The sequence below is a fragment of the Carassius carassius genome, chromosome 38 (genome assembly GCF_963082965.1).
Source record: "Carassius carassius chromosome 38, fCarCar2.1, whole genome shotgun sequence".
Taxonomy (NCBI): domain Eukaryota; kingdom Metazoa; phylum Chordata; class Actinopteri; order Cypriniformes; family Cyprinidae; genus Carassius; species Carassius carassius.
Window position 1 is genome coordinate 16,366,524 of NC_081792.1, and position 25,461 is coordinate 16,391,984.

Below are 25,461 nucleotides of genomic sequence, written 5' to 3' on the forward strand. Positions count from 1 at the left end.
GATAGTCACACCACTAGACCATGTCCAGGTCGAAGACACTGCTCTCGTCGAATGGGTTCTTACTCCAATTGGGCTTTGCAGGCCCAAAGAAGAGTAGGCTAGCTGCATTGCATCCACAATCCACTTAGAAAGCCTTTGCTTTGAGACCGTTAACCCTCTGTCGTGGTTTCCAAAGCACATAAAGAGCTGCTCTGATCGCTTTATCGCTGCAGAACACTCTATGTAGACTTTTAGAGCCCTCACTGGGCAAAGCAGATTCAGCTCTCGATCATCCTCTGTGTTTTGTAACGCAGAGAGAGTGACCACTTGTGCTCTGAAGGTGTGGAGAGCACCTTTGGTACATAGCCATGCCTTGCTTTCAGGACGACCTTCGAGTCGTCAGGGCCTGAATTCTAGGCAATTAGGGCTTATCGAGAGTGCTTGCAAATCGCCCACACGCTTAACAGACGCTAGTGCCAACAGCAGAGCAGTCTTTAGCGACAGGGCCTCAAGGCCTATGGACTGTAGCGGTTCAAAGGGGGCCCTCTTTAGGGCTCTCAGTACCGTGGGCAGGTCCCATGCAGGGATAGTGGGAGGGCAAGGCGGATTAAGCCTTCTGGCACCTCTCATAAATCGGACGACTGAGTCGTTTCTGCCCACCGACTGGCCTGCTATAAGGGCGTGTGACGCCGCTATAGTCGCTACATAGACCTTGAGCGTGGAGACGGGATCGTCCCTTCTCAGGGAGTAGGGGTGTGCCGGTACTATTATCGGTACCGAACGGTTCCTGGGCAAATTCCAAATGGAAGTGATCATCCCTATCCCCTTGGAGTGGGGACTTTGGAGTGTATAGGGCATGTGTTGCACTTTGCAAAAGGAGCGACATAATTTCCTCATTATCTTCAGCTGGCATGTTCCTGTGACAGCGCAGCATGTATCCGTCAGCAGATGCCGCTGTTTTACTGTTATAAATTTTTTTTTTTTATTGTTGTTAGCATAACCGTTGTAAATAAACATACATTTTATATTTAAATAAGTTTTCAAAATATGCTTTATAATATATAAAAATGAATATATATAAAACTTTTTAAAACATTAAATGTATATTGTTTTTATGTCGATGTCCATCAGTGAATCTGCTGTCACGGGAACATCCCAGCTGAAGATAATGAGGAAATTATATTGCTCCTTTTGCAAAGTGCATTCCTAATGACTACTTAATGGCACGCACATGCCCTACTCACTCCAAAGTCCCCAATTCAAGGGGATAAGGATGATCACTTCCAAATTTAATTTGCCCGGGTACCGTTCGGTACCGATACTAGTACCGTCGCATCCCTATCAGGGAGTACCGTGGGTTCCCGTCGAGCAACCAAAGGTGCAGAGACCACATCTCTGGGTGCGGATGCCAAATCGTTCCGTACGTGAACGTGTGTCAGTATTACATGCATGCCTTCCGTCTTAAAGGGACAGTATTCCTAAGGACCTATCCGTGTCATTAATGTTGACCAACAAAAGATGTTAAATAAATGTGAAGTCAATCTACTGTACCTGAAAAATGAGGTTAACCCTCTGGAGTCGATTAACGCGGATACGCGTTATGAGTCCTTTTCTCCTGGTAAAAGAACTTAAATTACACTTTCAGTTTTAATCGTACAGATAAGAGCAATACATCAATCGAATCTGTAAAGGGTCTATTTTTTTTTGATACAGACATAACAACAAAACTTTGTGCACTTATAAAATAAAGATAACAAACAAGGTGTGCTGTCTGCAGCCTTTGTCTGCGCTGATCTTCATGTACAAACACGTCATTAAAATGAACTGTAACTCCATGAATACTCAACGAAAAGACATGAGATAGATAGAAAGCTTGACATGTCTACTTGTAAACTAAACAAGTGCCGCCGAAAACAGATATTCTGTGATAAAGTTATCCATATGAAAACAACGCGATGTCCGTTTTTCACGTCTCCCTTCATTATATCTAATGTGACCACGCCCCCGCGCTGAACGCGCTATTCAGATTCAAACTGAAGCGCGCGGCTTGAATACGCCCATAACAGAAGAAAAAGCAGCGAGACTGTTCTTCAAGTTTTTTTATTTTACTGTTTGCTTCGCGATGAGAGGAATAAGACATAAATCACCCCAAAAAGATGTGATGTGGTTGAGGATTTGAGAAATGGATTTCCTCAGAAAAAAAAGAATGAAGCACTTTATTCAGCAGAGATCATAAACACGAGTAAGTCTCTTTTTATTTATTTATATACTTGTACTAGTTTTCACATAACATGTAAACATTTTATTAGTTAGACTTTTTCCAAACTATAATTCCTGACTAAATGTATAATCAAGTGAAACATTATGAAGTTTAAATAACAATATACAATACTATACCATTCAAAAGCTTGATGTAAATAATATAAATGTAACAAATAGATAACTGTAACAAATGTAAAAACAATACTGTTCTTTCAATTTATTCCCCCTTAAAACCCTGAAAAATATTCTCAGCTCTTTTCAACATTAATAATAATGATAATAATAATAACAATAAATGTTTTTTTTTTTTTTGAAAATAAGATTGTTAAAAGGATTTCTGAAGGATTGTGTGACTGGAGTAATGATGCCAATGATGCTTTGATTGTTCTAATAAACTGTTTAACTGCTCCCCCAAGTGGATATTAAATTATGTTGTGGGATAATTAAATATATTCTTAATAAACTACAAACATAAAATTATATACATTTATTTTGTTCTCACATTCTTTCTTGTAACTCTTCCCTCTCAGTGGCATAGCTGACTGAACGGCTCATTATGCAGCTCATTATGCAGGCCTTTGTCTTCTCAGGTGTAAATCACAATGATATTCATGATAGTTGACTCCTACTCGCATATGACTTTTACCAACAAAAAGTGTCTTAGAAAATTTAAATCAATATATTGTTTTCTGTAAGTGAGTAAACAAGATAATTTCACATAATTTAGAAAGAAAAATTCTAGGCTACAAGCTCCAGTTCTCAAAAGTCCTGGGAACCAATGTTCTCTATGTGTTTTATGGCCTTTTTCAAGTGTTTTAACATTTTTAGTTTTTCACTAACCACGCATAATATTTTTTTTCTCAAAAACACAATCATGTACATACATGCATTTCACATATTATTATAGCCCAGTTTGTGCTGATTACAGTGAGATTAGACTTTAGCCATTTAGGTATTTATAAGAAACTGAAAAAAGCACAAATGTCACGGCATGACAAAACTTCTCCAGGCCCCAAAAATACCCTTAGACTCCAGAGGGTTAATTTGTATCTCTTTTGCATTTGTCTTATTGTGCTGCTTTTTCAAAATTTATAAATTATATATATTTTTTCATAATCTGTATTATCTCATTTTTTTGTATGTTGCTCCCTTTTCACTACTGTTAAAGTGATAGTTCATCCAAAAATGAAAATGGTCGTCATTTATTTAAAGCTTTTCCAAAATCAATCCTTGATTAAAATTTCTCATAAGCGTAATTGATTTGGTCTAAAGAGAGAATAATAAATGACTATTTTTGCTTGAAAACTACATATAAAATATCTACCAAAATAAATGTTGGTAACTGCAATTTGACTAAAATAATGACTAAAAGTAGACAAAAATGGAATTACTTTGTTAACTAAAATTAGACTCATATGACTAAAAGACTATTAAGCATTGTCGTCTCAAGATAAAGATTAAGACCAACTAAATAAAAAATGGCTGTCGATATTAACACTGGTTAATACCACAACACAAAGCTTTTGATATAAAAATTACAGAATCAATCACTTATCACTTATCTTTTCGTGTTGCATATACACAAAAGGTAATTTGAGAATAGAAGATGAGTTGATTTTCACTACCACCCAGCTGTGACCAGCTGTGTCCTCCACTATGAGTTGCCATTTAAAAAGCTTATTTAATTCATTCGGAATGATGAATTTTAATTTGTTACATTTTTTTAAGTAACAAAAAGGTTTATTTTTATATATGGTTTTAGTTAACTATAATAATGCTGGCCACAGCCGACCTCCCTTTTTTTAAATAGCAGTTGTATCAAAGATGACAATGCCATTGTGTCTAGACATAGGCTGTTGTTAAAGAGAATTAGATGAGATGAGTCTGGTGGTTGCACAGGCCTTATTTTTAAGGGATAAGTTTCCCTCAAGCTAACAATAAGTCCACATCTGTTGTTGCCTGAACAATTTAAAAATGCAATGATTAACCCCACAATATGCAATTGTCTGATCTGATCATAAATCACATTTACCATTCCTCTTGGAGGCCTCAGGGGCATTACAACCTTCTGCGCCATCTCTAGATTACATTCCTAGTCTTCCATATTTGCTATGTAGGACAAACCCTTTCAAAAGTGCAGTCTTGTAGATCACATTGACTTGGTTTAAGCATGACGTTTGTATTGAAATCAGCATGCATAGTTGCAACCCGGCATCTTTTTTCATTCCGATCACATTTAGACAATTGGAAGGGCATACATTGGACTGTGGAGTGGTATTGAGCCTAGAATTTGCAGTCATGAGCATGTCAAAACAAGGAAGGAGTTTCACTCAGTCCTTTCTGTGTGATTGAGAAGGAAGTTACTGTGACCTCATTTTTGTCCAGTTCATTTATCTAGACCAGACTGACATCTCCATGGAACTCTCTTCATATTCATCTCAGAAATCTCACTGCGGCTAAATGGGTTTATTTTTCCCAGATAAGCATACAATTTTAGTTATGACTGGTTAAAATGTTCTGGTCGAAGACTACACTTTCCAAGAGTGCCGTATCACTCTGTAGTGATCCCTTTTTGTTTTGTCTTCCGCTAGGGCTGTCGCGGTTAAGAAATTTCCCCTGCGGTTATTATGGGTGGCTCAATAGCGCGATATGCGGTATTACCAAAGGTTTGTTTTTTTTTGTTTTTTTTTTCATACCTAATTTATCCAGATTTTGCTGCATACAAAGCTCTATCGTTGAGTTATGTAGCATATATTGTTGCTTTTTTAACTGACAGAGAGACACGTTTAAAAAAAAAATTTTTTATTGTTAAATGCCAAACAGCAACAAGAACATGCGTTTTCCAATACATTTTTTTTTTTAAAGAAATCAAAGAGTTCTAACATGTATTACACGTATTTGCGCGCGACTTTGGACAGCAGCGGAAATCTAGACTGATTATCGCGCCACCACTGGCCCACCAGGACAGTGGATTCGCATTGGAGTCTATGCACTCCTCAAGCAGAAAGCATGTGAGCTCGTTATCTGCTCACGCTCTCTTGGGTATGGGCACTGACGCGGAGGTTGTCAGTGACTTCAGCAGGTATGCCTGTTACTTTCACGGCTGTATTTGACAGATTTCGCAAAGGCTTCAGCTACTCCTAACTGTCGGCCGGTCTCAGCTGTTCTTTTTGATGTTGCTTCGCGATCTGAGGGGGCAGCTGCGCTGGATGACAGGGGACACTCTAAAACGCTTACCGTGAAAAACGCTTAACATGGCTTAATGTACTAAGACAGTGATATTAACTAGGGGTGCACCGAAATTTCGGCCGCCGAAAATTTTCGGCCGAAATGGCATTATCGGTTTCGGGCCGAAATAAAAAAAACAGCCGAAAACGTAAACCGAAAATGAATGTCACCCGCCCCTCCCATCCGTGCACAAGCGCTTAGGTTTCACTCACGGTCGAGCTGTTATCACGCATCTGCCTATCAAAGATTAAGCATGTCAAAGGGCTGTCACAATCAAAAAAAGCTTGTCACAAAAGCTGCACAATCGATCGGACCAACCAACACAAGTTTCGAAAACGAAAACAGGGAATCGATTTTAACGGCCTTCTCTCGGAGCGTGTCCAGCTCGTCACTATACGCTCGCAGCGAACGCGCGTCACACAGCAACTGCAGGTTCTGACACACACACACACAGAGCCTGTTAGTGCATAATATCAATGTAGCCTTCAGTAATGTTTTTCATTGATGTTATGGCAGTCCACATTGCTGACTTGTGCGCGTCTCAAGCGCCCTCTTTACGTTCGCCCTAATGCCTGTTTAGTTGTCGGTGGATTTGCCTATATTTGGCGTTGAAAAACGGATCAACGCCAAATATAGGCAATTTACTAACGATTCAATGAACACTTTGCCTATGTCTCAAAAATCGAACAGGATTTTTTTTTCACAAAAGTGACAGCCCTATATGAGAGGACACCAAAGTTGCCATATGTAACATTTCTTCTGCAAAAATCGCCAAAATTGTGGATTTTTTTGCACAATTTTTAAAAAACTATTTTATTTGATGGAACATAAAACTTGAAGAATAATTATTATTTATATTTATTGCAAAAAATATTTTATGTTTTGTTATGTAACTGTTAATAAAAGTTTGATTTATTATATTGTGATTTTTCAATTCAGATCCATTAAATCCAAGCAATATATATATACGTTTTTAAAAGAAGCCATTTTCGGCTTCAGTTTCGGTTTTCGGCCAAGTGCATCCTAAATTTTCGGTTTCGGCGCAGAATTTTCATTTCGGTGCATCACTATAATAAAGTATACTATCTATAAAAAAAATCAGATGAGCCCTGAATATGAATGCAACTCGTTTAATAACACGTTAAGCCTTTTCCTCCCATAGAAAACTGTTATAAGAAAACGCTTAATGTGGCTTAATGTACTAAGACAGTGATTTTTAAAAACCAAACTCACTAAACATTATACTAATAAAGTAGTATACGATGTACAAAAACAAAACAAAAAAACAGATGATCCCTGAATATGAATGCAAGTCGTTTAATAACACGTAAATTTTTTATTTTTTTTTTTAGTTATGTTTTAGGACTAGGTGAAGCAATCCCATTTTTAAGACCTGAGGTATGAGTGGTGATGATGCATCCATCGGTGTAATTTCCTCACTGTGATGGTGGTTGAGTGATGATGATGATGATGGTTTTCTATGAGAGGAAAAGGCTTAATGTGTTATTAAACGCGTTCAATTTATATTCAGGGATCATCTGATTTTTTGTAGATAATATACTTTATTAATATGATGTTTAGTGAGTTTGGTCTGTTAATATTTCTGTATTATATTAAACCACGTTAAGCGTTTTAGAATGTCCCGATGACCTCAAATTAGATGTATTGCCGCGTCACAGGAACATTTTTTGCAGCACATTTTGCATATCGGCTCATCTATATTCGCTGGCTCGTCCTTTTCATTGGGTTGAAAGCCAAAATGTTCCCAAACTGGCGACGTGACATTAGGTTTTGGGACGAGATCGAGCGTCTCCCATTGTTTCAGCCGGCCTATTCAAAACAAACGGTGCACTATAAAGCTATCACGGCTCGCGAGAAAATTACAGTCGTAACCATATTGTATCATTAATTTATTTAACATTGAATGCACACTGACAATTAAAAAAAAAAAAAACTAAGGCCACACCCTCATAAAAAAAAAAATCCTGAACACTGCGGTTGCCGCTGTTTCTGCGGTTGCTATCTTTCCTCTGCGGTTTGCTTGTCAATAGCGCGGTGTTACAATATTGCGGTTATTGCGACAGCCCTATCTTCCGCCCTTTAGTTGATATGCTCTGCAGAAAGACCAAGCACTGTGTGAGAGAGCAGGTAAGTTTCTCATCAGTGTTTGGTGTTTCACAGATGGATTGTTTGTGAGGGCCTCTAATGTTCCTGTGAGCATTCAGTATTAATGCGAGTTGTGAAGTTGCCACCCTCAAGTAATGCAGGTGAATTGTCCTTGCTCAAGGCTGTTGGAACTGCAGAGAGACCAGCTGCATGGCCTATATATATACAGTATATATATAAAGTCTGCTCACAGTTACCTCCTACAAAACCTTGTATCTAGTCTCCGAGTCTTTCATTTTGATTTAAAGAAATTATTTTAAAAAAGAGCTTCATGCATCCTTCATCCTTAAATATTTATAAGTGAACTATTGTGTTCTAGGCTAGGGTTTCCCAACCCTTTTTTTCTCTTGTGAACCGACATAGCCCTTCATTGATTACAAGGAATTTGTTTTCTTTTGAGTTTCATTGTACTGGAATGTTATTTGGCATTATTATTATAGTGAGCATGAAATTAAATATTTTTTTCTGAATGCAAGTTATTGATCTTGTAAACAATTCATCCATTCCTGTAACTAGATCTTCTGGTGAAACTGTAGACTTCCCTCTGGCGATGTATGCCAGAATTTTCTAATCTTTTTGTCCCACCAATTACTTGTAATTGCATTGCAATCTGCCATCAAATCGACAACCAATGGAAAGAATCAAGCCCCTGCATTTTTTCCAATAATCCATTAAACTGAGATCTGCATTACAATGTGAAAGATTCCATTGCTACTTCTGTTACATTGTGAATTTATTGTTATTAAAGTGGCCGTTATTAGGGATGGACCGAAATGAAAATTCTTGGCAGAAGCTGAATAAAATGAAACGCTGTGCTGAAGGCCAAATTCCAAACATGGTTTTTCACATTTTTCCCCCATGTAGGCCTATTTTGCTTTTTTTTCTTCACCATTGTATTAAATTGCCAAAATGTGCTTTTTACTGTCTTTCATTTTGGACTTTGAACCCTGGCACCGCAAGCTCGTCCAGCACTGTAATACATGCAATTCCTGCGTGCATTAGAAAATATAGCACTCTGCAGTTTATTTACTAATCGTTTGAGGTAATTTCGTGATTTCAATCATCATACAGTAACCTAACCACCAGCATTAGCCACCTCTTCTTCTCATCGGAGATGTGATGCAGCAATAAACAATTTCTCGCTGTCAGTGCTTCATGCTTGTAATGATTTCTGCGTCTTTCTCTAAAAGTTTTAAATAGCCTACGTTCACACTGACGACATGTTTGCTGCATTAGTGCGTGCCTCTATTTGATTGCGTTAGTCATTGTTCAGTACATATTAGGGATGGGCGTTTTCCACAAATATCACATTCGAATATTTGAGCTCACAAAAAACGAATATTCGAATATTTGTTTATTTAAATTAAGTTTAATGAGTCAGACGTTATTTTTCAGCAACATTTGTTTTCGTCATTTTGAACAAGCTTACAATAAGCTTGAACATTACACATCGTGTTTTGTAGCTGAAAACCTTTAACAATGCGTGCAAACAAACAAAAGTAGGCTACAGATTAAAAGCAAAAAAAAAAAAAAGTGAACAAAGAAAAAACGTAAAGCAGCCTGCAGCAATTAGGCTATTGTACAGAATGTAGCTTACACTTAACTTTTAAACTGTCAGCAAATCTTTTTTGCTTTTTTTCTATTGTTTCAAATGTTCTTGTTAAGAAAGACGAGCATGTAAACATGATTGGGGGAAAGTCGGCTCCTTAGTCTGTTAACAATAAGGCCGGCCATGGAGAAAACGCGCTCTGACGACACAGACGTTGGTGGGACTCACAAATAACGGTGTGCTAAGCGAATACGTTTTGTGAAGCGCTTCGTGTTTTGGTTTCACCACTGAATGGGATCCTCATCTGGTGGAATACATGGCTCCAGCAAGAACTGTTCCCACTCGTCTCGGCTGGACTCTCTGTAATCATCGCTGGAGAACTGGCTCAGCCTTTTTCGACGAGTGGGCATTGCATCTTCTTCATCGTGGCGACTGCATCCGCACCACTCGCATCAAGGAAAATGTTCTGATAATGTTCAAAAAAGTTTTTTTTTCTTACTTCTCTCATGTTTTCATCGAGAAACCTGAGATGTTTGTGCCGAGGGTCTAGGGCAGACGCGAGAAGAGGAGTTTTCACTGCATTCTCCAAGTTAGCGGTGTTTATTCGTTGCTTGAGAGATGCTGCAACAATGTTCTTGGATCACTTTCTGTGATTCTCCACGGCATATTTGAAGTACTGTAGAAGACCACAGTTCTTTTAGGGGGCGTTCACATATCGCGTCTTTTGTATGCTCAAGTTTGTTATTTCCAATGTAGGCGCGCGGTATGCGCGCTCATAATGGAAGCGACGCGGTCGCGGTGCGACGCGGTTCCGTTTTTTCCAGGTGCGTCCGCACAGCATCGAGTTAAAAACATCTCAACTTTCAGAATGCCGCAAGCGCACCGCAGGTCATGTGACAAGAACTAAACATTCAGCTTCATCCTTTCCTGTAACAACGTTGAAAGCTTAGCCAAGATGAAGGAACAGCTGATCATAGCTGTATATGGATTGCCATTTTGAAATAAATTTAGTAGCAGAGCTACTGAAAGCGATTTTTTTTTTTGTGCTGCAAATCCATTTATCCTTTGCTGAAATTTCCGCGTCTTCATGGAGAGAACGCGTCGCCTCAGGAGCGCTTCTGCCCGAGCGCTTTGGAAAGAAGGAGAAAGCGGCGCGCATAGCCTTTTCCACGCCTTATTAGGCGCGATATGTGAATGGCCCCTTAATCATTCATTAATTATTTTTTGCTTGCATACACCTTCAAATATGGCGTGGAGAATCACAGAAAGTGACCAAATTAGGTTTTATTGTGAAATTTTTTTTTTTTTTTTTGCGAAATTCGAATATCATTTTTATTTATCGAATAATTAGAGCAGAACGAATATTCGAATGTTCGACTATCCGTGCACATTTCTAGTACATATTATTCTGCCTTTTCATTTATTCGGCTGAACACGAAATATATATTTTTGCTCTTTTCGGCCGAATAATTTCAGTTGCCGTATATCCGGTGCAGCCCTAGCCACCAAGACACCAGAGGTTGTTTGTTGTCTGCAAGTTTTGACCGTTTTGCAGGCTATCATAGACTAACTTTCTCTGAGAGATCTAACGGAGAATTAAATCCATATGTTTAACAAAAGTCATTTGCACTCTTTGTATGGTGATATTTAAATACCACAGAGACTTAACTAGTCTGAAATGACGTTTTCAAGTGAATACACAGTCATTGCTAAGAAAATATGAATTTCATGTAAAAAGAGTTGTACACTACCATTCAAATGTTTGTGAAGTTACATTATCTAGGTCTGTTAGTCAGACAACAAAACCAGGACTGGTGTGTATTTACATGACATTTTGAAAAGACAAATAATTGTTTTAATCCGTATGAAATCTTACATTTAAGTGCTTGTTATTGCAAGCTTGTTGAAGAAATACCATGACTCACTCTTTATATCCTTAGGACAATAGAAGCATGATGACAGATCTGCTGATGGCTTAAACTGAACCTAGACTTTTTTTCTGTCTTGCTTCCATAGCAACTAGAGTTTTTTGATGCACATGATTTTATAGATGTCCTTAAATTAACCATCTGGCCGATGTGAAAACGCCAGTAAATCATTGTGTTACTGGCCGGTGTCTGTCTTTGACACCTTGCAGCCTGTCAGGCCTCTGAGGTGCTAATGTGATTGGCCCTAAGTGGACAGCTTGTTTTCTCTTCCTTTGGTCTAAGAGGTTAGTTAATCTGACCAACTGGCCAGCGTGCTCCGAAAGTGTGGTTTTGGCTGAGCTTGACGCCTGTGTCTTCTTGTCTGGACACTAACCAGACACTACGTGTTTGATTCGTGGAGTGTGTTTTATCGTGACATGAGTCATTGGACGTGTTGAGGGGTTTTGTTAGAATGTTTGGGCTGCTCCTGGTTTTAACCAAATGTCGATACGCTGATTGACAAAGTATAAGAACAAAAAGAGAAAAGCTGTGTGTGGGAGGGTTGCTTGGGAGTTTTAATTGTAACTTGAGATGTTAGCACAAAGTGAACTCATTGTATGCACCTCATGTATCGCTCATTCTTTGTGTTAAACGAGTTTACTGTTTGCGGGAGCTGAGAAATAAACGTTTTAATGTGTCAAACACACATTTTATTGAGATGTATTACTCTTATAAACCTATTTCAGTTTGTATGTCTTAAGTTTATATACCAAACTTATTTTTATGTCGGCATCTTTGAAAAAACGTGGTAAAATAAGCACTTTATCCTGATTTGTCCAAGTCAACATTGGAAACAATTTAATTTGGTTGTTTTATAACACAATATATTAAAAGGGTTAATCCTGATACATCTGGAAATCAGTTGTAAAATATGAGAATTTATGGAAGAATCTGTCCATTCAAGGGTCTTATATCTAACCAAACTAATCATGACTGTTAAGAGGGATTTCCATTAAAAATAAACAAATGCAAGGTGTACTATTAAACGTTTTAATTTGACAGTTGTTTTACCTTGCCATTTTAGGAAAATCTGCCTCCACTGTAAGTGCCCTCGGGAGGAGCATGTTGTGACCGCCATGCCTCTGGAGATGGAGAAGACTGTGACCAAGCTGATGTACGACTTCCAGAGGAACTCTACATCTGATGATGACTCTGGCTGTGCTCTGGAGGAGTATGCCTGGGTGCCGCCTGGACTCAAACCTGAACAGGTGACACATTTTACAACCCCGTACCCAAATCAGACTTACAGTACTAAATAGATCCCGGCCGATAATATCGGCAAAACGATATATAAAATGTGTCACCTGATATGAGCCTGTCGCCGTTACATCTCCGGGGCAGGAGGGAGGGAGACGTTCGAGAGGGCTCTCTGGTCTACTGGTGCATTCGTGAGATAGTGACACCAGTCAACACTCACTTCAGTAAGGAAGTCTCTTGTTCTGGCAACAGCATTCAAGCATTGTCTTATTCGACCATAAGTGCCCTGTGAAGTGGACTTCACATGAAATTCCACCATGATTCCAGTTCCAAGGGAACGTATGCGTTACATTCAAAGGGCATTAAAGTGTGTGAGACTTGAATTTATATTGTATTTATTTACAGAGGTATATTATTTCACACTTCTTTAGTACGTTTTTTCTGTGTGTGAAGACAAACGTGCACAGATCCGTGAATGAATGTTCCGAAAGTGAAATAACTTCAACAGAATAAAGTTCAATGGAATTTAATTGGATTAACTTTACTGTTCATTGCACTGATGTAAGACTCATTTTGGATAATACAGTTTATTGTTAAATTGTTAAATACCCTGGCTCCATTACATATAAGTCTGAGGCACATTAGTATTTTCAGGGTTCATTTTACACACTTCATTTTAGGGTTTTAATCCAGTTATTTATATCTTTTGCTTTAGTATGTCAGTAGGAAATATCAGTTTACATTTCCAAACATTCATTTTGCCATTTTAATAATAATCTAGTGAGATTGTTGAATGCACAAGCAGTCTGACAACAGACTGACTAAGACTTTTGCACAGTAGTGTATTTATAAAGTATGTATGATTAAAGTATATTTAAATAAGTGTAATTAAAGTATGCGTTCATGTGTTAAGGGCTAGATTTTCGCTGGAGGAAACAGCCGTGTTGTGATGAGCGGTAAACGCAGCGAAAACTTTATAATAGATGGGAAACAGATTGCTCCCTCGTGACTTTTTGAAAACCGTATTTATGACAAAGAACTGCACAGATACAGATATTCGAACAATCTATAGATAAACATGCACCGTGTATTTCTGTTTGCGTCCGCTCACGCTGCTCCGCTGCGGTCTGTGGATTAAAGAGCACGCTGAAAGACTGAGAGGAGACAGATCTGCCTCCATTTTCATATCAAATTTAAAGTGCACTGACTCTGAGGCGATCGCGAATTTGTTTACAGTTTATGGAGCTAAATGCTACAGCCCCGCTAAAAAAGCCAAGACAAATATTTCAATCGATTGCTTAGGCATTTAAGAGGCACTGAAATATGCGTTCTTATTCGGACTGGTTGTCATCATACAGATTTAAATAATACATTTATTCTTTGTTTTAGATGTTTTGCATTGGTAAGTATAAAAGACACTTTAAAAATCTTACTGACCACAAAAATTTGAATGGTAGTGTATAATTATTTTTAGATGGGTTAATAAATGGAATGCGGCATGTTAAAAAATGTAGTTTTTACTTTCATTGGGATGTTCGAAGAAGCATTAAAGCATTCTGCATGACATTGACAAGGAATATCTATGAGAATAGTCTCTTTATGACCCTTCATTCCTTCTGTACTGTATAGCAATTTCTCTGCTTCAGAAAGTTGGTGTTATGGGGTTTATTAGGCACCGGTGTGTGTGAACTTTTTATGGTCCAGTGAAATCATTTGTAGATGTGAGTTTCATTTTCTTGATGAACTGAAGAAAGCCTTGTTAACGCAACAGCAAAACGGGTCAATAAGCAATAAAGCACCTCTACCATCTGCAAGGGCTGTGGACTATATTGGGTCTTTGGAGGTCAAACCATGTGCATCTGATCATTTCCGTTTATTTTTTTTCATTTGCCTGCCTGAATGATCATATGAAGGAAAGATTAAGTAATTGATGGTTGACATTAGACTGATATGCAGCCTTTTTATCCCGTTTATTATGAATACTTGGTAAAAATGATAGTAGTCAGTGTATATCTCCTAGATATTCTGTATTATATTGATAAATGGTTCTCTAAGCTATGCTCCAAGAGCCCTCGGTTTGTAGAGGTTATGGTTTAAGTCAGTACCAGCAGTTTTTCACTGTTCAGGCAGATGGATGAGAGGAAGTTGCTGGGATACAAGAACTCTGTGTCCATGCATGTTATTAATTATGCCTTTCTCTGCGCTTTGAAAACTGGTGTCTGCAGTTTCACCCAGAGACAGTGATTACCTCAGGCCATGACAAATTAGCTTCGCTTAGACAGAGAGTGGAAATTTAGGCCATCCACATCCATAATAAAATAAGATTGCAGCTCTGCTATGCGTTTCAGAACATTTGTGATCTGGTTTAGAACAAGAAAACATGTTTTCATGACTCCATGGGCAAAAAAAATGTTGTACCATATTAATTTGAAAGTGTGAACATCTTGGCAAAAGTCATTATCCACCAAATACTTTAAAATATGGTCCTTGCAGTTAAGACACCAACCATGTTTATTTCCAAAATCTCTCTGATGCTCACAAATGCTCACATGAGTGGAATTAGTCGAGTAATCCAATTAGCTGCTAAGAAATGTAATGGCCCATCATTCTGAGTCGTATTAAGAAGCTCCACTTGCTACAAATCTTGTTCCTCTTCTCCTAAATATGCTGTTATATATGCTGTATTTTGTATGCATTTTCAGCTGCATACAAAACAAGTATATCTCATAACCATTGTAGTCTGATTCCTGAAAAAAATATTCTTAAGAAAGTTCTTCTTAGAAAAATGAAAAAGAGACTGTACAACTACTGTAGCTTGATTTCCAGAATGAATGACTCTTATGAACTGGTTCTTTTTAGTGAATCAAGGACATACTGTGTGATCAGTGTAGTCTAGTTTACAAGCAAATGACTCTTATGAACCAGTTCTTTTTGGCGAATCAAAAATAAACTGCGTAACCAGTGTTACTAGATGCCTGTTACAAAATAATCTTACAAACTGGCTCTTTTAATGAATATTTCAAAAATGTGAGTCACTGGTTTGAATCCATCTGAAACAGCCTTTTCATATGTAAACAAAATGTATATTATGACAAATAATTGGAATCGAATCAAGACCATGTGAATCAAAATCAGGAAATGTGCCCCAGCCCTAAATACTGGTGTTAGTGATGTGTAGCCAGTTTAATTAAAACATGATTATAGACAAAGTAACATGTATTATTTTTTTCATCAACAAATTGTTGCAGATTTGCTATGTCATCCAGTGTATGCTATGCCTCCTTTCTCTGAGGCATTGGCTTTATTTATTCAGTGGAAAACAGCTGTTTAAGCCCTGGTTATTTTGCCCTCAAATCAAGAGCTTTTGCATTTTTTTTCACCCTCTCTGTCTGATGCAAAATGCAGTTGCCAGATCCCCTTGACACCAGGGCAGGTTGCCAGATCTCTTCCTGCTGATTATAGTTATTTCCACAAGCTGTTCCTCTGTGTGAGTGCTTTGTGCTCTGGGTCCATGTCCTTCTGATCGCTGCATCACAGCACAGTTCTTTTGCTGGCCCAGGGAGCGTGTTATTGTTGGATGTCTGCACTGTTATTAACCAGGACCAAACCACAGTTGGTGTTTCGTGAAAAGAACCTCTGCACGAGTCCTCCAGAAACCCCTTGCTGACACTGTACCGGCCAACAAAAGCAACGGAAGGGCCATCAGCACGTTTAAAGAGACAGCTCCTTATTACAGGGAGGCATTAAACACCGGACATGGACGGGGCTCTAAAAACAAATCCCACGCCTCAACGAAGAAGCTGATGATTTTGTTTTGGAATCTATCCAAAATGTTTCTTGGTCCTTGTAAAAACACATTTTGATGGATCTCTGAGATCAACAATATTTCATCCGTGTCTTTACATATCAGTCATTCACACCATTTAAAAACACGGTCGATTTAGAGTAATACCACATTCATGTCATGTCTTTAAAGGCAAATGTTTAATATAAAAAAGTAATTCCCCTCTTTTTCTGTAGCTAAATTAGTCACATGGTATTTATAGCTCAAGAAATTAGCATAAAAAATGTCCATGAGCAAAGATTGCAGATTTCTAATGGAGTCTGTCCTGTGATGTCCTGTGCTAGTGGAGAACATTGAGATAAATGTAATTGTCTTTGCAGCAGTTTTATTTTAGTATTTTTGAAATATACTATTATAGTATTTGTTGATATTTTTAATTAGCTTTTGTTTATATTTTGATTTTCATTTTAGTTTTTGAAAAGTTTAAATCATTTAATTCGATTTAATTTTCAAACATTTATATTTAGCTTTGTTTAAATAGTTTGTCATTTTAGTTTTAATTTCAGTTAGTTGACTAGTTAAAAAAAAAAAAACTACTTGTTTTGTTTTTCTAATTTAAATTGTATTATTTCAGATTTAAAAAAGGAGAAATGCTGCTTGCTTGTGTTTTATTTCATGATGTATTTTATTACAGTTCTCAGTTGCTCTTAAGCACTGTTTTTTATTCTGTGTTTATATGGTATGGCCACGAAGGGAGATGGCCCCTGCGATATATCAGATTACGCCATCAAATCTGTGTAATAGGTTTGGATGGGTGGTCTGAGGCTGCAGGACTTTATTATGGCTCTTACGAAGTCTGGATTCTTCACTGGCCTGTTTGCTTTCCAAAACAATATTCCAGTCCAGCCAGCCAACAGTCAACAGACAATTACATGTATATTATAATGTAATCTAGACTTGTGTTCTCGTTATTTGGCCAATTATAAAATGAAATGCATGATGTAGTTACATTTTAAATTTTATTATGTTAATTAGACAACTGTGATCATGTCCATTTTCATCCAAAAATGTAAGCCTCGTATGGTTAATGAAGTTGGGATGAGCTCTAGACATTCTTATTATCTTGAGATAAAGGGTCCTCCATATAAGCGTGTCATGGGGGGGATAGAAGGGGCAGATTCCATTAACTCATGCATCGCTCTTCCATAAATCACTCTGGCTGTTATAGCGGTGTGTGCAATGCAAGGATTTTGGGCGAGATAGGGGGGAAGGGGTTAACAACAACCGGCATATAGAAATTCCACCCCAGTGTTTGTGACTGTCACCCAAGTGCCAAAATCCAAGCGTTTGATTAACAAGCCATGTGAAAACGAGATTCATTTGCCCTCAAACTCACTTGTGTTTTATAATATTTTAATTAAAATCATAATAATGTTTATTATTATTATGTTATATTATTATTAATTTACACAAACAACAAAATCCAATTGATGGATCAAAAGAAATATGACTTTGTCGCCCTTAAACCTGCTGGTGCTTTATTTATTCGCTAGCATAAATTATACGAAAGTAATATACACCTGTGTTTGTGACCTTGTCACCCAAGCATCAAAATCGTTATTTTAATGTAAACAATATTTTATTTACTTACTCACATCATTCACAGTAATTCAAAGCTGCTATTGTTTTCAAATGTCATTCCAGGTACATCAGTATTATAGCTCTTTGCCCGAGGATAAAGTACCATACGTGAACAGTCCTGGGGAGAAGCATCGCATCAAGCAGCTTCTGCATCAGCTCCCCCCACATGACAATGAGGTAAGATCAGCTTGGGGTCTTACATGAAAAGGTCACCAGTCAGAATGCATGCATGTTTGTGTGTGCCATCATTAACAAACTTGTATGTCCATGTTTATGTGACACAGCTGACCTGAGCTCTTGTTGCGCAGGTGCGATACTGTAACAGTCTGGATGATGAGGAAAAACGAGAGCTGAAGCTCTTCAGCAACCAGAGGAAGAGGGAGAACCTGGGCCGTGGTAATGTCAGGCCCTTCCCGGTCACCATGACTGGAGCTATCTGTGAACAGGTGTGTGTATGATATCCAAATGAACCGTGGTTTGGGATGGAGGACGTTTTTGGCCACAGGAAGAGTTCAGTTTCAGTGGTTCTTTGAAATGGGTAGTTTTGTTCGTAGCGGCTTATTTTCATTGTCGGTTTTAAGGCTTCCTCTGGTTGTGTGTGTTAGCCCACCTGGGATGTCGTGCAAGTGCCAGTAAGTGAATTAGAGCTGAATATAAGCTGGATATGCATGTCTGTGACCACCTGCCTTGTTTCTCTCTTCTTCTGTTACTTCTCAGGAACAGATGTCACACTGACTCAGTTTGACTTTTTTCACATGTTTTAAATGTATCCTCTGCAGTGACACTCTTAAAGATATAAAGCCCCTGTTTAGCCCTCAGCACTGTTGAAAAGATGCAGACTTTCTAATAAATATTGGTCTCTGAGATAACTGACACACAAGTGTGTGTTTTTGTGGGTAGCTGCATGCATCTGTGTATTCCATTAAACATTCGCTGACTCTCCATAGCACAAGATATTGGAAAATTCTGAAGGAGAGCTTTAATGAAGAAACCAGCTCATATCAGCTGTTCCCTTCTCTTTTCAGATTCAATATGTTGACCACTTGTTATAAATTCAGATTTTGTTCTCTATGCTTTGTCAAGGGATGTGCAAAAATATACTTTTATTCTCAGGTTTTGGATCAGTTAGATAATTTTTTTTTGGAAAGAAATTAATACTTTTATTCAGTATGAATGTATTATGAATTCAAAAGTGACAGTAATACAAAAGTCTTGAGGTGCATTTTTTTTTCTTTTATATTGAACTTTTATTTTAATTACTTTCATCTGATCATTTGGTAGATAAATAGGCAGTGTGTAAACACAAAATAAAAGTCTGAGATTTATTATAGATTTTCTCTTCTAACCTGCTGCTAAATAAATGTTTTCTTGTTAAATGTAAATTTTCCTTTTTAACGTTCATTCCTATCTTTCAATTCTCTCTTATCTGGTTTTCTCGTTTTCAGTGTGGGGGACAGATAAACGGAGGTGACATTGCTGTCTTTGCGTCACGGGCAGGACATGGGATGTGCTGGCACCCACAATGCTTTGTGTGCAGCATGTGCGACGAGCTGCTGGTGGATCTCATCTACTTCTCCCAGGATGGGAAGATTTTCTGTGGCCGCCACCACGCTGAGAGACTCAAACCCCGTTGTTCGGCCTGCGATGAGGTTAGACACTCTAACCTTGCCATTACAAGACATGAACCTCTGTACATTAGTATGTATCTTGTATGTGCTAATAAACCATTGTTACCTAATATAATGTTGCACATATTTGCAATATTATCCTTTTAAAATTAGAAAATATCTAAACGGCACAAAATCACTCTGTTTATCAATTTTTTTTTCAAAGGAATGATACTATAATTGTCTTAGTTGTAACAGAAAATTTAAATGAATAGTTTACCCAAAAATTTACATTTGCTAAAAAGAATGTACTCACCCTCAAGTCAACCAAGATGATTTTGTTTCTTTATTCTTCATTAGCATTACATCATATGCTTTCCAGTTTGTCCTCTGCAGTTAATGGGGTGCCGTCAGAGTCCAAACAGCTGATAAAAGCATAATGATAACCCACGAGTAACGGTTTGAAACAACTTAATGACGGGTTTGTGTTTTATGAACACACAGCTTTTCACTTCATAAGACTTTATTTGATGGACTGTGTGGATTATTGTGATATTTTTAATTAGCTGTTTGGACTCTCATTTTGGCGGTACCCATTCACTACAGAATGATACATTTCTTCAAATCTGTCCTAATAAAGACACAAAATAATCTTGGGTGGCCTGAGGGTGAGTACATTTTCAGTTTATAATTTAATAATAATTTTTTTTGGTGAACTGTTCCTTTAATCATGTGAAGGTGTGGTCAATCCTTGGGCCAGGTCTTGCAGGTACATATGGGTAAACCCAGCGAAATCTTGTGTGAAAAGTGCAGCAAACTGGAATCCATTGTGAAATCCACATGGTCATTTTTCCCCTCATTGAGATTCCAATTGAGATTCCATTTCACTCATGAAATTTTGCCATACAAAAACAAATGTGACTGCACCCTTAAAGTGCAAAGGGAAAATAAAATGATGAATACGCTGTAAAATGCTAATAACTTAGACGTCTCTCATTGTGTAGTTAAAGACTGCACACAATGAGCCCTGTTTCTCTAGTTCTGATTTTGTGTAAAGACAGCTGAATACATCGCATGATTGCCATGGTTACAGAACTTCATCTCTATAGTGATAATAGAGTTACTGCTGTACTGCAGCTCGGGCTGTTGCCTCAGTGGAGCCTTTAGTTTTAGTCCTGTCACTTCCATTGCAGAAAAAATGGTCTTACTCTCATCTCTTATCTGTCTTTTAGATCATTTTTTCAGATGAGTGCACAGAGGCAGAGGGCAGGCACTGGCACATGAAGCACTTTTGCTGTTTTGAGTGTGAGACCGTTCTGGGCGGCCAGCGTTACATCATGAAAGAGGGCCGGCCGTACTGCTGCACCTGCTTTGAGTCCCTGTACGCAGAGTACTGCGATTCCTGTGGGGAACACATCGGTAAGAGCCCATCTATCAGTGCCATCCTAGAATCCTCTCGTGTCCATGCAAGGCCGGTCCACTTTGCTCTTGCAGAAATTGCCCTGTAGCAACTGCCAAGAGACGGCTGACCTGCTTTTTGTCTAATGTTAAGAAGATGAACGAATAGCTGCGTTGCAAGTTGAAGGTGGAGTCTGGTTTTCACGTTCTGCATTTTGCAAGATTGTTTCGTAGAAATTTATTCTGGAATTAGTTTCCACACAGAATCACAAGAAAGTATTTTCATGAAACGGATTATAAACAGGAAGCAACAGTGCAGGTTTTTAAAACAGATGTTTTCCATTAAAGTGTGGCTGCTTAAAGTGAGCTGTGATTCAAATCGAATGCGTTTCTGCAATATGTGGCACCCCATTTAATCAGATTTCTCCAAACACGACTACACCTCATGAGGCCGTGATCCTTCAAAGACATCTTTTTTCTGCATTTGTTTACCTAAAGTAGCTGTCATTTAAAATCCACACATTTTTAAGCTCAGATTTTCACACAGTGCTGTTAAGTGCTTGTGTCTAAAGGACTACTAGGGAAGGTTAGTTATATATAGGTTTTTTTTATGGTAAAAATATAACTATGTAATATAAAAAGTAACTAGAATGAATTTAAAGCTGCATTCCTTAAGCTTTTTTTTTGTTAAAAATGATCCAAAATCTATTTTTGGGCAAGTACATAGCCAATCAGTGTTCAAAACTATTTCCTTACCTTAGCCTGATTCACAACTGTAAGCTTGTTTTATAATTTGACTGGTTTGGGTCGTCTGTCTATGCATCATTACTTCACGTCTGTATACACAATGATGTCCCGGCTAGTAGACTCTATCGTGTGTGTGGATGCTGCAGGTGGCGAATCATTTGTAGCCTCTTCTTACAGCAGCTGGAATAACTTGTGATTTTAGAACTAGTTCTAAGGAACAATAAATAGCTTTTTGAGATTAAAATAATTTATTTCGATGACATTTGAATGGTTTGACAATTGTAGATTAAATTGAAATCTACAGGTAACGCTAATACACACTAAATATAATACATAATCACTAGGGCTGGGCGATATGTCGACAAGCTATGCAATATCGCGTTCATTATCAAAGACGATTCATCTGCGATAATGAACGTGATATTGTGTAGCTTGACAGTAATTTACGGCTGTGTCTATTAAATACCGCTCCATCGGTAATCAAGGAACCAGCTTTCCGGATGAGATGCGCGTGATCATCACATGTGATATATCGCCCAGCCCTAATAGTCACACAATGTTGATGTTGTTAACATTAACCATTTGAGAACAAAGTATAGCAATAATAATAATTTGCATTGTTTGACTTGATCTGAGCTAACTTTGCGATTTGTTAGATTTAATAACCATTGGTAGCTTGATTTCTTGTAAAACTTTTTTTTCAGGTGGTCTTAAAACTGGCAGACATGTTGCTTACTTGTTCAGATGACATTTTCTGGTGAAACTTCTTATTTTGGATGTAGACGTAGTATCTGTAATTCTGAATAGGATTAATCCTCGCTGAGGAGCTGTGCTGATGCAAAACCCACTTAAAGATGATAATTCTGCAAATAACTGCAATTGCAGGTTTCAGACAGCTTTGAAGAATCTGACATGTTTTAAACTAGATGGTTTTTCCTTTTCTTTTTCGTGGGCACTTTTGTGTGTCATTGACCCATTTATGAGCAATCACTACTTGCTTTTTGGAATAGATGCATATGTTCTGTGTGTAATGGAAATCCTCTGATTGTGCAGGTATTGACCAGGGTCAAATGACATATGATGGCCAGCACTGGCATGCCACCGAGGCCTGTTTTAGCTGTGCTCGCTGTAAGAAGCCCCTGCTCGGTCGTCCTTTTCTACCCAAGCAGGGTCAGATCTTCTGCTCTCGGGCATGTAGTGTTGGCGACGACCAGAACGGCTCTGATTCCTCGGATTCTGCATTTCAGAGCGCTCGTTCACGTGAGGCCCACCACAGCAGTTCCAAATTCAACAAGAGCAATAATAGTGGTAGTGGAGGAGATGGGAACCAGGGTGGAAAAGGTTCAACCGGGCGTTACTCTGCTGAGGTTGACCCACTTTCCCAGCAAATGGATTTGCTTAGTCTGTCCAGTCAAACGCCAAGTCTGAACAGAGAATCTCCATCCTGGAAGACACCTGCTGAGGTGTATGTGTACGAAAGCCATAATGACCTCTCTTCAAACCCTTTTCATTTGCTCAGTCAGTGCAACATCCGGACTTCCTATTCTTCAAATCTGTCCCCTGGTCACCCAGCAGATCCAAGGCCCAAGGAGCCTGTGGCCTCCAAGAGACCCCCCGTATCAGCTCTGAAAGGACAGTCTATGAATGAGAACTGGTTCCAACCCAGACCAGAGGACTTTTACCCACCTGGACTGCAAACACAGATGAGCTTTCAAGAGGTTCCACACAACAGCTTCATGGATAAGCGCTCAGTGAGCCTGCATGTATTCCAGAGGGAGAAGGAAAAGGATGTTGGACCGCAGATGAGCCGTAGCAGGAACCCCATCAGTGCTCTTGGCTATAACGAACAGCTCACACCACTGGAGCAGACACCACATGGATCTATGGAGTCATTGGCTCTATCTAATGCTACAGGTATTTGATTTTTTTTCTTTGTTGCTTTTATCCATTTTATTTTAATTTTTATATATAAAAAAAAAGTTTACAGATTTAAAAAAAAAAATGTTTTTGAAAGAATCTGCATTAAAAAAGCAGTAAATACAGTAATATACAGTAAAAGCAGAAATAATTAGAAATATTGAAAAAATTACATTACATTAAAAATTACATTACATTATTTTAATGTAATGTATTCCCATGGTAGTCTTCAGTGTCACATGATCCTTCAGAAATCATTCTTATATTTGTTGATTAAGAAACATTTTCCTTGTAGGGAAAGAGTTAAAATATTTAATGGTGATACATTTCTTTTCATGATTCTTTGATGAATAAAGTTCAAAAGAGCAGCGTTTATTTTAAATTGAAGTGATGTGTGCCAAGCATGTTGGGTGACCAATACTCTGAATTTGTGTTCTGCATTTAATTCATCCAAGTGCACACACACACACCATGAACGCACACCCGGAGCAGTGGGCAGCCATGTGCTGTGGCCCCCGGGGAGCAGTTGGGGGTTTCAGTGCCTTGCTCAAGGGTCTCACCTCAGTCGTGGTATTGAGGGTGGAAGAGAGTGCTGGTTATTCACTCCCCCCACCGACAATTCCTGCTGGACCTGAGACTCGAACCTGCAGCCTTTGGGTTGTCCGACTCTCTAACCATTAGGCCCCAACTATTTGAAAAAGAAATTTAATTAAAAAGTCTGTGATGTCACTTGATCAATTTAAGGCCTTCTTGGGATTAAAAATCTTTACTTGCGTTTCTCAACTTTTTTGTGTATTGTCACACTCAGAGATGCAAGAGAATATTACAACTGTCTGACATGTGTTTCCGCTCTACAGGCACCTCTGCAGATGGCGGCAGTAAACGACAGGAGCACTTGTCTCGCTTCTCAATGCCAGATTTGAGCAAAGATTCTGGCATGAATGTGTCTGAAAAGAGTAACATGGGCACACTCAACTCCTCTCTGCAGTTCCACAGCTCTGAATCTCTGCGCAGCCTGAACTCCACACAGCCCTACTTGGAGCTCAAAGCCCCTGTGCAAGTCAAATTCCCTGTGCAATACCCCCGTCAGCAACCTGGAATTAATGCTTTGCCATCTGGTTTTACCTACCAGGAGGAGGATCGTGTAAGTTTGGTTAGCAACGCCAACAATGCTCGTCTACCACCCATGAGTGAACGTTCTCGTCGTCGAAGCATTAACCATGATGAGCCACGCCGTCGCCACCACCACCGTCGCTCCCATCGTTCCAGGCGTTCCCGTTCAGACAATGCACTTAACCTCGCTGCCGAGCACCGCCCAGCTCAGATACGATCTCAACTTTATGCTCGTGAGGATTATGATCAGTTCCCTCCACCCCGTGGGCCACGGGACCACTATGGCAGTGGAAGCAGCAGGCTGAGACAGCAGCCTTTCAGACCTTGCCCTCGAACAACATCTGACCTTACACTTCAAAACCCTGCGCTGCACCGACACCAAGGCCCTTATTCATGGGACCAGTATGATTACGATGATGACTGGTGCTCGACCTGTTCCTCATCTTCCGAGTCAGAAGATGAAGGGTATTTTCTGGGCGAGCCCATTCCCAGACCGGTCCAGCTGAGGTACATGCCCAGCGAAGAGCTGCTACGCAAATACAACTCTTCAGGACTGGGAGCATCCGGTCAGTTTGGGAGCCGAGGACAGTTACACACACGCAAACGTAGGAAAAGCAAGAACTGCATTATATCTTAAAAGTGGCACCTGCTGCATGCTCCACAACCGTGCACAATATTTTTTCCCTGTCCCTATAGTTTGTAAGGCGTTTTGGTGTTGTGAGGCTATCAGTGAATAATACGCAGTAATTTAATTTGTTCACAGCTCAATTGCATATGCATGCTTCCCCATGTGATATACAAGTTAATTCTGGATGTTACATTTTTATTTTTAGGACTTCTTAATTATTAAATCTGCAGCACTGTTGCGCATTTGTTACAGCTAATGTGCAATTTTTTTTTTTTTTA

The 25,461-nt window shown here is 38.8% G+C and overlaps 1 protein-coding gene across 2 annotated transcripts in view; it reads left to right on the forward strand.

Moving 5' to 3' along the window:
- The window catches only part of LOC132119429 (prickle-like protein 2), a 63,826-nt gene extending 38,365 nt beyond the window's left edge, over positions 1 to 25,461 (forward strand). For both annotated transcript variants that reach the window (XM_059529380.1, XM_059529379.1), the window contains exons 2-8: positions 12,176 to 12,359; positions 17,837 to 17,950; positions 18,082 to 18,219; positions 19,219 to 19,422; positions 20,613 to 20,799; positions 22,579 to 23,439; positions 24,300 to 25,461. In XM_059529380.1, the coding sequence (XP_059385363.1) occupies positions 12,228 to 12,359; positions 17,837 to 17,950; positions 18,082 to 18,219; positions 19,219 to 19,422; positions 20,613 to 20,799; positions 22,579 to 23,439; positions 24,300 to 25,192 (2,529 nt within the window). In that variant the 5' untranslated portion in view covers positions 12,176 to 12,227 and the 3' untranslated portion in view covers positions 25,193 to 25,461. The remainder of the gene's footprint in view (positions 1 to 12,175; positions 12,360 to 17,836; positions 17,951 to 18,081; positions 18,220 to 19,218; positions 19,423 to 20,612; positions 20,800 to 22,578; positions 23,440 to 24,299) is intronic.